At 46.5% G+C, this 11,967-nt stretch overlaps 1 protein-coding gene across 1 annotated transcript; it reads left to right on the plus strand.

Annotated features, from left to right (window-relative positions):
• The first annotated feature begins 220 nt into the window (after positions 1–220).
• LOC111668151 (CREB3 regulatory factor-like) lies at positions 221–11,731 on the plus strand. The gene is made up of 5 exons (XM_023424109.2): positions 221–443; positions 1,240–1,429; positions 4,701–4,774; positions 9,962–10,090; positions 10,918–11,731. Exons 1-5 carry the CDS (start codon positions 236–238, stop codon positions 11,031–11,033), a joined length of 717 nt encoding a protein of 238 aa, XP_023279877.2. The 5' UTR covers positions 221–235; the 3' UTR covers positions 11,034–11,731.
• The last annotated feature ends 236 nt before the right edge of the window (positions 11,732–11,967 follow it).

The following is an 11,967-nucleotide window of genomic DNA, read 5'->3' on the forward strand; positions in this document are numbered from 1 at the left end:
TATTAATCATGTTTAGGGTTCCCTGACTTCCTGTCTGACACTTTGTTTTCAGGATATTATTAAAGGTAATAGCTGTTTTTTTCTGGTTAATAACAAGAATAGTGAAGAACAGAATGAAGCTAAAATACCGACTGTTTGTTTTCTGGTTTGTCAGTAAAAGTTTCAGCTACAGACTCGTGTTTTATTAATGGTTCATGTTTTTAATGGTGTCAGATATTTCACCTCTAAAACATTTATGTGTGTGTGTGTGTGTTTGTGTGTGTGTGCAGAGGTGGAGGCGGAGCCGGCCAAGCAGCCAGGTGAGCGCCCGTCGAAGCGCCGCTGTTTCTGGGAGTACAGACGCGCCCGAGAGTCGGCCACGAAGAAGAAGCTGGGCGGAGACGTCCACTGGTCCCTGTCCTGGAGCTCCAGCACTCTGCCCAGCACGCTGTACCGCAGAGAGGGTGAGCACACACACACACACACACACACACACACACACACACACACTCACGATTGGTGACGAATTAATGAACAAAACTACCTATTTATACTATATATTACATTATATTATTTAAACCTACAGATTTACTAATTCAGAGTCATTTAATCAGGCAGATAATTAACAGATCGATTGGCTGTTGCAGCTGAATCACAGAGATGTGAGGTGTAAAGATCCGCCGGCTGACAGCCTGTTTGCCGTCGTTAAAAAACGGCGTTCACGCTGCAGCTCAAAGCGTCCCACTTCTCCTCTCTCGTGTGACACAGATCGGATCGGGACCCTCAGGCGTCTGCCCTACATAACACTTTTATGTCAAAATCTGAATCTTCTCAGCGTTTCCCTGATGATAGGTGACTGTTGTGTGCAGCAGCTTGGCAGCAGCGTTTTCCTGCATGATACAGTCCATTAACATAATCCAATACACTCAAATCCAACTGCCGCCTCAAAAATGAGCATTTAACAACATTTTAACGCAGGTATTTTTTCTGTAAGTGGTTCCTCTGACGTTCCAGTGGGAAACTGAAGCCTGGGAGGCCATGTTTGTAGCTGCACTATTACAGTAGATGGTGATAAATCTGTGTCTTGTACGTACGTTTAAACACATTTCTTGGTGACGGAGCATCGTTTAGATTTGGGATTTTAAGGCGGCGTTCGCTGGATCTGAGCGACGTCCGTCTGCACATTATGAATCCGGATCTAGAGACGCTGGATTGAAAGACTTTGAGGTGTTGAGTTCTTTTCTTTTCTCCCGTGTCCAGGCAAAAAAGGGCGACGCAAAGCCCGCAAGACGGACGCCAGCGACCTGACGCCAAACCCGCAGAAGCTCCACAACATCGGGGAGCAGCTGCAGAAGCTCAACGCCGCCATCGACGGCATGGGTCCGGTCAACGACCTTCCCGCCGTGGCCCGGGCCCGCTCCCGTAAGGAGAAGAACAAGCTGGCCTCCAGGTATCCGACTGCACTCGCCGCCGTTCGCCGTCCTCCGCACAGAGTCAGAGCCCCGGAGACCGTCTGTATCGATTTCTGAGGCATGAGTGGGCATTCTGACAGAGTTTGTAAATCATTCGTAGTAAAAATGATATGTAAGAAGAGAAGAAGAAGAAGTTCTGCAGGGCTCTGTGGTTAAGTGTCTGCAGTCTCGTTAAAGATCATTTTTAAAATACGTAGCGCGTTTAAATGGTTGACCTCCTAATACTTTTCCTGGAGGACACGGAGAGGGGAAGGAGGCGCTGAGAAAAACATCTCATCTAAACTCTGAGGAAACTGGTTATTTGCAGCGTCTTGCATTTTATACTATGACATGTCAGGAAGCATTAGATTTCAGCGGAGAGGAACACAGTGTTCCAGAGACGACCTTTACAAAGCAAACCTCAGAGGAAACTGCCGTAATGAGACTTTGCACATGGAAGATTTACATTTAAGGGCATTTAAACGACGCCCCTGAGGATTATACGCGGCTCACAACAACGCAAATTATTTGAAAATGTAGGTCATGAGTGTGTTTTTGAGATGACTGGCTCCTTTTTTCAACTTTGGACGTTTCTGTGAGGGAATAAACGAAGGAAGGATGGAGGGAGAGAGAGGAGGAAAAAAAGCCAGAGGAGATGAGATGGAGGAAAGCAGGATGAAAGGCTGAATAGGAGGAAATCAGGGCAGGACTGAGGAGACAGACGAGGAGTTAGATGAGGAGGGTCGTATAAAGTTCATGTGAGGGGGGAGGGAGGGGGGAGGATTCGGAGGGAAGGACATTATCACAGGCGGTTTAAACAGGAAGGGGACTCGGGGAATATTATTATTCCAAACATATATTAAAGGAGACGCAAACACATCGGCATCGGATGGAAAGTGAGTGTGGAGATCAACAAAATGCAGGAAAGACATAAAAAGACACAGTGAAGGGAGAGTTCGTCACCGTGTGCTGCGTTCATGTTCCAGTTTAATATGCAGGAATTTCCTCTCTTTCTTTTTGTACTAAGGCGGAGACCAGGTCACGGTTATCAGTGCGACTATCCTGGCCGCCTCGGTACCTTCCCCTTCATTCATTTCCTATCCGTGTTAAAAACAACCCGCCCGTGGCGTTCAGGAAAAACACAAAAGCCCAGTTCCTCGCACCGGTGCCTCCAACAAACTCATCGGTTTTATCTCTGTGTGTTCAGTTCAAAGACTGAGTCGGGAAACGTTTATCTCTTGTTGAACGTGAAAGTTCATGATGTTGGCTTTCTATGGATTAGCCTAGCTTAGCTAAAATACTGGGAGCAGGTAGGAACTGTTAGCCTAGCTACATTAAAGGTTGCTTCTAACAGCTCTTTCATATCTTGTGTTTTTAACATGCAAATAAATACAAAACAATATATTGTGATCAAATGAGCAGTTAGCTTAAGTTAGCCTGCTGGAGCTATTTACTAACCAGCAGCTAGCTAGCCCCAGTGCCCGCTCGCAGCTTGTGGGGAAGTTGTCAGCTGTGGGCGACCAGTGTACAGTATGTAAATAAGACGGTTTAGGAGCTATTTCTTTTTTAGCTAGCTGTTTACCCCTCGCCTCCAATCTTTGTGCTAAGCTAGGCTAACACATCCAGAACCAGTCTCTTTACTGAACACAGAAATGAAACTGTAATTTATTTATTTATTTTTTATCCAAGCAACCTGGTGTAAACTTAAGCTTTAGTGATGTCCCTTACGATAAAAGCATCAAATGTAAGTTTAACCGCAGCAGATTCCAGGTCAGCAGACCATTACCTCTTTTGAAACAGCTGTAATCTGTGGATTTGCTCTCGGAGGTGAAGTAAATCTGCTTTTACATGTTTGGTGAACTTTGACTAGGAGCTATCGTGTCATCTGTCGCACTGTCTATAGGTTTATACAAATCCTGTAAAGGTTTGGATGGTGGGTCCAGGTGGGCGGGGCTTGGTGACTGCTTTGTTGTGACATCACAAAGTTCCAGAAGTCCTGACGGCTGGTTTTAAGGCTCAGTTTCTGAATACAGGCTGTGTGCATTTCTCTGTGGACTGAGGCTTTGATACTTTCACAGTATTAATATAGAAGCTAGAGCTGATCTATAATCACACTACACATGGACACAGACCTTTACACTGGAGGAGACCTTTAACTTTGATTATGCAAATAGTCTCTATGTCACCAAAACAACAATTGTGCCGAGCCACTTGTTGATGTCCACACCTGTGAGGACAACAAGTAAACACGTTTCTTTTTGAAGTTAGTGAATTAAAATCATCAGTCAGAGAAACAGATGTTTTATAATTTACATCCTCAACATCGTCCATCGCTCCCCAAAGACACTTTCCTCTGTTGCTAGGGTTGATCATAAAAACAGATAAGGCCTCTGCATCTTAAAGACGACCCACTGTGGCTGTTTTCCAAACCCACCCAATCACCAGAGGCTTTTAATCTGTTGAATGTGTTTTTTTGTTTTTGTTTTTGTTTGTTTTTTTTTTTGTTGTTTTTTTTCTCGCTGGGCAATTAAATCAATTTGCAGCTGTGGGCGATCAATCTTTCTTTAGGGGATTTTTTGTGTTTTGCATAATTCTGCATGTTGCATTCAGGGGCCTGGGCGTAGGTAGGGAAACACTTTTACCAATTAAAAAAACATTTGGTTCTTGTTGGAGCATCATCTGTACTTTGTCAGTCCCGCCCCCGCGACGATTAGCAGCAGCTAAATTGTTGTGTGGTCGTCTACATCCTCCCGAAGCAGCTGGGACTGTGGTACAGAGAGAAAACTCTGGCTGAGGCGTCGTCTAACGTTTCAACAAGAAGCCGTTTTCCGTCCAACACATTGTGCTTCCTTCAGTTTCGTTTAGCTGACTCACGTCTGCAGGAAAAGTGCAAGTCTCTGCGCGCTGCAGCGAATAGTCCCCGTGAGAAGCATTAATATTTAACACACATTGATTGATTCATTCTCTGCTGCTTTTTTTTTTTTTTCCAACCTTCTGAAACCAAAGCGGCCGTTTCCCCTTCAGAGTCACGGTGTTAAATGGTAGTTGGAGGAGAGGAGTTTGTTTTTTTTTTTTTTTTTTGACTCAGTCCCACTCACAGTTTGGAAATACATCCTCTTCTCATCGCTCTCCAGCTGCTCGCGGCGTGAGCCAGCCGGCTCGGTAACAGGATCATGTGGAGAACGGGAATATTAGAACAGAGTTTCCTGTTCCAGAGTATGACGCCTCTCTCTCTCTCTCTCTCTCTCTCTCTCTCTCTCTCTTTTCCAGGGCCTGCCGGCTGAAGAAGAAGGCCCAGCACGAAGCCAACAAGATCAAGCTGTGGGGGCTCAACCAGGAGTACGGTCAGTATCTCACGCACACATGAACCCAACTCTTATTTTGAAAGGATGGTGTTCTCCTTTTTATTGGATTGAGCAACCTGTAAAACTTCCTTCTGAATTCCCGAAAAGCTGGAAAAGCAGTGATTTTATGATATGAAAATAAGGTCGGCCATGTTTTAGTTTGGCTATTTGAAATCCTCACTATGTATGTTGCACGTTTTCTTGTGTTTCCTGTGGCGTATTACCTGGCCTGAGCTAAAGCCACGCCCCCTGCTAACATCAGACAAAATGAAATATCCCACTTTTATCAAATGTTACATGAATTGTAAGCTGTTGTTTCTCATCATGTTGCTCGGTTTGATCAATTTTACAAAACCCATCCAAGTACCAGAGGCTTTTAATTTGGTGAATGTGTTTCACCTGCCTGGTTTCTTCTCATTCAGTAATTAAATCACTTTGCAGCCGTAGGCGATCAATCTTTCTTTAACCAACATTTCTTTATATTGCAAAAACCTACATCAGTGTTGCATTCAGGGACCTGAACAGCTTTACTATGTGTATTACATGTTTTCTTGTGTTTCCTGTGGTGTATTACCTCACCTGAGTTAAAGCCACGCCCCCCGCCAACATCAGACGAAATGAAATATCAGGCGTTTTTGAAATGGAGCTGTGTCACCTCTTGCTTTGCTTGTTTTTTGGGGTTTTGTTGTTGTTTCTGTGTTTGCTGTTGTTAGAACTGTAACTCCCAGTCTCCTGCAGCGGCGTCTCGTTTTCACATGTAAAGACTTTCGAGACTTTAAACCTGCTGTTTTTTTCCAAAGCGGAGACGCCAGCGTTGTTTACAAAAGCGGCGTAACTGTGAGCGGAAGGAGGAAACGTCTGAGGAGCAGCCGAAACAGGAAACCTTCAGAGCTCGTCCATGGGGATCCCTGATTATTAAACAGTGAAACTGTGACGTGACGTGACGTGACGTACATCCACACAGTCGACGTCGTGGCGAGAGCAGCAGCAGAGCGGCGTCAGTCCCTCCATCTGTTTCTAAGCAGGGTGCGTTCAAGGGACGGTGTTGATTGTAGGACAGGATGCAGTCACTGTAGTTACATGTGTGGAAGGGAAGTGGTCACGGTTTCCTCAAGGAAAAAACGCTTTGTTGAACGAGTGTGTGATTGTCAAACTGACTCTGGTTTTCGGAGCAGCTTCTTCTTCTTTTCTTTTTTTATACTAACTTTATTTATAACACATGAAGGATAAATCCTCCTTTCCTAACCACAAGAAACGGAGCAAACGGGATTGAAATGTTGAAATAAGATGACATGAAAGGGAAATACAAACAGAGAGAGCTGAGCCGGTGAAATAATAATTAAATAGAAAATAGAAAGAAGGAACTGAGCAGGAAATCAGAAGAAATTATATTCAGACATAAGTATGAAGAGTTTCCAGGCATCGGTGCTTTTGATGTTTCTATACGATCGTTAACTAGAGAAAATTCATTTTTAGTGCATTTGGGATTCAGTGAAATGAGGTTTATGTACAGGTTACAGTATTTTGTTGTGAGGATGATATCGTTACCTTAGAAACTCGATATATTTATACTTGATGGTGACTCCTCACTGGACAGACCTGGAAGAGAAGAGATCTATATTTATAGATCCGGGCTTCAGTCGATCAGAGAAGGATTCTGTTTCATTACATGACTCACGAACCGGTCGCCTGTGTGATGTGGCTCATACTCTCCGTCCCAGAAGGTCGATGCTGCATTTGATAAAAGTTTTCTTCTGATGTTAGTCGCTCTTTGTTTCAGTCCACGGCAGAAACAACCTGCTCTCGAGCCGCGACTTCTCCCGCGTTAACGACGTTTCCCAGCGACGGGAACCGCGTATAATTAACTGATGTAATTAGTTTTACACACACACACACACACACACACACACACACACACACCACACAAGATAATATTGTATGTGCTCCATTACCATCATTTCACCATCCACAGCATAAAGACAGCAACTACAAGCTGTTTTAAAGTTTAATTTTAAACACGATGTGTGGTTTTGTCGCATTTTCAAAATAAAAGACAATTCATTCCACTGACTTCAAGCTTTGCTTCAAAGTAAGAGTACTTCATAGAAATGTAGCGGGGTCGAAATATAATAACAATTAATAATATTTATAATAAATATTATATAAATAAATCAAGTGAAGTGCAGATACTTTCAGAGCGTACTAAAGCAGGAAGCTGATTGGCCGCCTCACGAGGAGTCAACACCTATCTAGAGGGAAAACCTGAGCGGGGTGACCTCACCTTGTTTCTGATAATCAACACCTCCACTCTGCCAAGCCTCGTCATCCCGGCCCCGCCCCCTCCTGCCCCGCCCCCTCCTGCTCCTCATCCGCCTCTTCCTGCTCCTCTTCCTCTTCCTCCTCCTGCTCCTCCTCCTCTTCCTCCGCCCCTCCTCCTCTTCCTCCTCCTCCTCTTCCTCCTGCTCCTCTTCCTCCTCCTCCTCCTCCTCCTCCTCTTCCTCGTCTGCTGCGGTTCAGCCTCTGTGAGTTCAGACCCGACCGGCTTCCTTTGTCCCGTCTTTTCTTTTCTTTTTTTTTTTACACATTCCAGTCATTCCTGATCCCTGCTCCGTTTCACCACTTTGCTTGTGGCTCCCGCGAATTTTGGTCGTGGCTGGCAGGAAGCCAAAACACACACACACGCACACGCACACACACACACACACAGCTTAACCTCACACATCCCATTCACTTCCCCTCTCCTTCCTGTGACTCTCTCCTCCTTTTATTAAAATCACTCCCATTCTCTCTCTCTCTCTCTCTCTCTCTCTCTCTCTCTCTCTCTCTCTCTTTCTCTCTCTCTCTCTCTCTCTCTCTCTCTCTGTAATTTGCATCTACACACAACATGCTCTACATGCTGAGCAGCAGATGCAACAAAAAGCTTCAAACAAGTGCCGGGAAACCTCCTGACCTGTGTGTGTGTGTGTGTGTGTGTGTGTGTGTGTGTGTGTGTGTGTGAGACATCCAGTGCTAGAATAATGAACGCTGACAGGCAGGGTGTCACGGTGGCATTGGGTCACATGACCTCACAGGGGGCGGAGCCAGTATCACAGAAGATGCTGATGATTGGCCGCATCAGCAACAGAGACGACATTATTGATTATCACAATAGTTTTTGATTATTTTTGATCAACAGTTTCAGCTCTGCTTAATGTCTGTCTGAAGCTGAAGTATTTATTGCAGCCTGAGAGATGGATTTCATCCGTCCAGTAGCTCATTAATAATAATAATAATAATAACAATAATAATTAAATGCAGATGCTGAGGGAGGGATTGGTTGCTACAGGTTGTCACGTGGCTCACACTCACCTCTCCTCACCTGTATTCCCTCATGACGCTCGTGTCAGATTCCTAACGCCGAGGAGCTTCTCCACTTCCGTCTCCCTGAGGACGGTTCACACGGTCTGTCCCCGGGTCTCCCGCTCTCGCTACACTTGCTACCAGTGAGTGGCCCTGCCTGTAGCCTTGGTTACTATGGTTACCGCTGATGGGAGAGGAGCAGCTGCACACTCACTAGGCCAGAGATAAACGAGGAAACTCCGGTGACCTGTGACTGTCCTTGTGTGTTAGACACTTTACTGGATGAAAGACTCGCTCACAAATACCTTTTTTTTTATTAAATTCCTTCACCACATTTATATTATGAGTCTGGACACACATGGATGTGACCTGCAGCTTCACTGGTTGGTGGTTTCTCAGGGTTTCAGTGCGTCCTGCAAAACCTGGAAAACTTTTAAAACAGTGGAGCAGGTTTCCAGTCATAGAGGAGAATATTTCAACATTCTCCTGTGTTCGGGCGAAGTTTTGTTCAGGATCGTGTTGACGTTCAAATATCAGTATTTTGAAAAGGCTGCTGACACGTTTCCACCTGAACGCTGCTCAGTTCAGCCCCAGTCTGAGGCGTTGGTCACTGGAGCAGCTGAGAGTTAATGCTCTTGCTCAAGTTGTAATGAGGAAGGGACGAGTTCTGCTTTCACTGAGTCCGTCCTCCCGTCTGGACACAGGCAAGCTCAGGTCTCAGGTCTCCTCCGGCCTTATTTCACTTCCACTGCTCTGACTTAAAGTTCTTCCAGTGTAAAGGTGTGTGTCCATGTGTAGTGTGATTATAGATCAGCTCTAGCTTCTATATTAATACTGTGAAAGTATCAAAGCCTCAGTCCACAGAGAAATGCACACAGCCTGTATTCAGAAACTGAGCCTTAAAACCAGCCGTCAGGACTTCTGGAACTTTGTGATGTCACAACAAAGCAGTCACCAAGCCCCGCCCACCTGGACCCACCATCCAAACCTTGCAGGATTTGGTTTCTCTGAGTGTTTTTACCTGAAATAAAACAGAAGAAGAAGAAAATATGGAGCTTTAATTTGACTTTCCCTTTCACCAGGGTTTTTGGGAAACGTTGTTGTAATTTTTGAGAAATAAAACGCCACGTGCAGCTTGAGCTGGAACCTGAGTATTATTTTATTTAATTTTTTTAAATCTCAACCGAAACGTGTCCCAAGATCAAAGTATTTAAAACTGTCAAATAACGAAAGTTGGAGCTGAATCCTTTGTCAGAATCCGACACTGTGTGGACAGCGTGAGCGGCGGCAGCAGCTTCACCGCTCCATCTGTGTCGATACAGGATGCGTTCAGGCACGGTCTTCACTGTAGGGCGCACGTGTTTTTTTGGCAGCATTCAGAGCTCACCGAGAAGAAAATAGACTGGAAGTGTAAAAATACCCGAGCTGTCGGGCAGCCTGGGAGGACAGCTGGATTGATTCAAAATAGGAGCGAGTCTTGTTTGGACGAACACGACAAACGCTTCCTGTGCACACGTTCGTTTCTGATTGAAATTATAAGTTTGATTTTGGCAAACGTTTTGTGTGGATGTTTTGTGTTAAGACGAAATAAAACACTGTTTGGTTTTAATGAACCAAGAAAAAGGATTTGTGAGGGAGGAAGTGTTGAGTTTCTTCAGAGGGAGGTGTTGTTTCTGTCGTGTTGGCACAGACACCAACAAACAAGAAGCTGTGGCTCTGCGCTCCACAGGTGAAAACTGTCAGTCAGTAACGATCGCAGGTGTCCTCCGTCAACCTGCTCCTGCATCGCGTCTCTCTCCTGTTGAGACAAACACTCACTGTTTTTGTTTGTGTGTGTCGGCGGCTCAGAGAACCTGCTGGGGGCGCTGCTGCGGATCAAGGAGGTGATCCGGCGACGGGTGGAGAGCAGCGAGGAGGAGGACACGGACGAGCGAGGGATGACCCAACGCCTGGAGGACATCCTGCGAGAGTCCAGCGGTGAGGAACACACACACACACACACACACACACACACACACACACATGTTCTCATTTTAAAACAACGATCTCTGTCCTGAAATAACCTCAGTCCTTGCTACACGGCAGAAAACATGTGTCACATGACCATTCACCCTCACTGGGCATGTGCGTGCCGGAGTAAACAGGAAGCAGGTTGTCTTCTCTGTTACTACAAACGAGGAACAATGGAGAACTGCTCGGGCCGATGGCGAGGTGGAGCTGTCACCGAAGGTTACACGTGAGAAAACTTGTCGAAGCGAAGGTGTGTGTCTGCGTCATCGTTTCCAAAGGTCTCCGCGGAGTGGCGTCGACGCCAGGAGTAAACGTAGAAAAAGTGACGCATTTTAAAAACTGCACAGAGTGGAGACTCCCGGAAACGCTGCTGGACCCGTTTTAGTTTGGAAACTCCGGGGTTGCGTTGTCGTTTTGACGGGTGAAAACGGAGACCTTTGGAAACGATGGCGTTAGACGCCGACGGTCACTTCTGATTGGCTCTCATCAGCCTCTGGGTCAGTGTTTCTGACCTTGTTGCTTTTGCTCGCAGCTGCTGTTTTAATGCAGCAACTGTCTTCGCCGTTCCTCGTTTGTAGTCTTTTGTGCAGCTAATCGACCTGTGTGTGTTCAGGTGTGATGGCGTGGACAGGTGTTTCCTGTACGGAGCCAAACCGCTCGTCTGGACAGAGATCGTTGTAGTTTTAAAAACGCAGTTTTCTTAGATTGTGTTTCGTCTCTCCTGCGAGACGCTCTCTCTGTTCTGTCCTTTTCTTTCTGTGGCACTTCCTAATTCGTTTCCATGACGACTGCAGGTCCTCTAGTCGCCGGGCGGACCAAAGACTTTGTGCAGAGGATTTTGGCGGCCAGCGCGGGCAGTCAGAACCAGCGCAAAGAGCCCCCGCAGGAAGGAGACGAGACCGCGGGGTAAACTCCCCCGGCGCCGCCCCTCCCTCCTCCCTCCTGCCTCCTCCTTCCACGCACTCCCCCCCCACCCAGCGCCGCCACCAACCGACCTGACCAAGCTTCTCTGCACCACCTCCACTCTCACAGCGTTTAAGTAAAAAGCAAAGAGGTGGAGAGGCTGGGGAGATAGAAGAAGAGGAGGAGGAGGAGGAGGAGGAGGAGGAGGAGGAAGAGGAGGAAGAAGGAGGAGGAGGAGGAGGAGGAAGAGGAAGGAGGAAGGAGTAGTCTAAACAAATTGGGAGTAAATTGCCACCCTGCTCCCTGCAGTCCTCTCCTGTTGGCCCTCCAAACAGCAGCCGTCTTCACCGCTCTGTCTCTGCAGGCTGCACCACAACCACCACCGACCAGAGCTGCTGCTGCCGCTGCTGACGTCTCTGTGTTCTGTCTGTCTGTGTGTGTGTGTGTGTGTGTGTGTGTGTGTGTGTGTGTGTGTGTGTGTGTCTGACATGTAACATACTGTATGAGCGTGTATAGTGTTCCTCTCTCCCTCTGTGTGCTGTATTTGTATCCCATTGTGCCTATGAATAGACATTGCACTGTTTTGTAGATGGTTGTAGTTGTCGGCAGGGGACCGTTAGTGAGCCGAGGGCGAGGGGGCATTTGAGGATAGAGGAAGTGCTAGAATAAGGAAGTGGGAGGAGCCCAGGCCTGGAAAACAAAGAATCGTGTGTGTGTGTGTGTGTGTGTGTGTGTGTGTGTGTGTTGTTTCACTGGGCTCCTATAGAAACACTGCATACCATTTGGTTTGCATCGGCTTCTAAAACGTCAGTAAGTGTTGTGACACACAACAAGCGATGGAGTCCTGATGCCAGACCAGCGTGTTTGTTGTGGAAAAATCCTTGGAGCTTTAATATCACCCCTCCCTCCCCTCTGTAACACTCCTCCCCCTCCCTCCCCCG

Source organism: Seriola lalandi, unplaced genomic scaffold (assembly GCF_002814215.2).
Source record: "Seriola lalandi dorsalis isolate HSWRI2012SDOR001 ecotype SW California unplaced genomic scaffold, Sedor1 jcf7180002054709, whole genome shotgun sequence".
NCBI classification, from domain to species: Eukaryota; Metazoa; Chordata; class Actinopteri; order Carangiformes; family Carangidae; genus Seriola; species Seriola lalandi.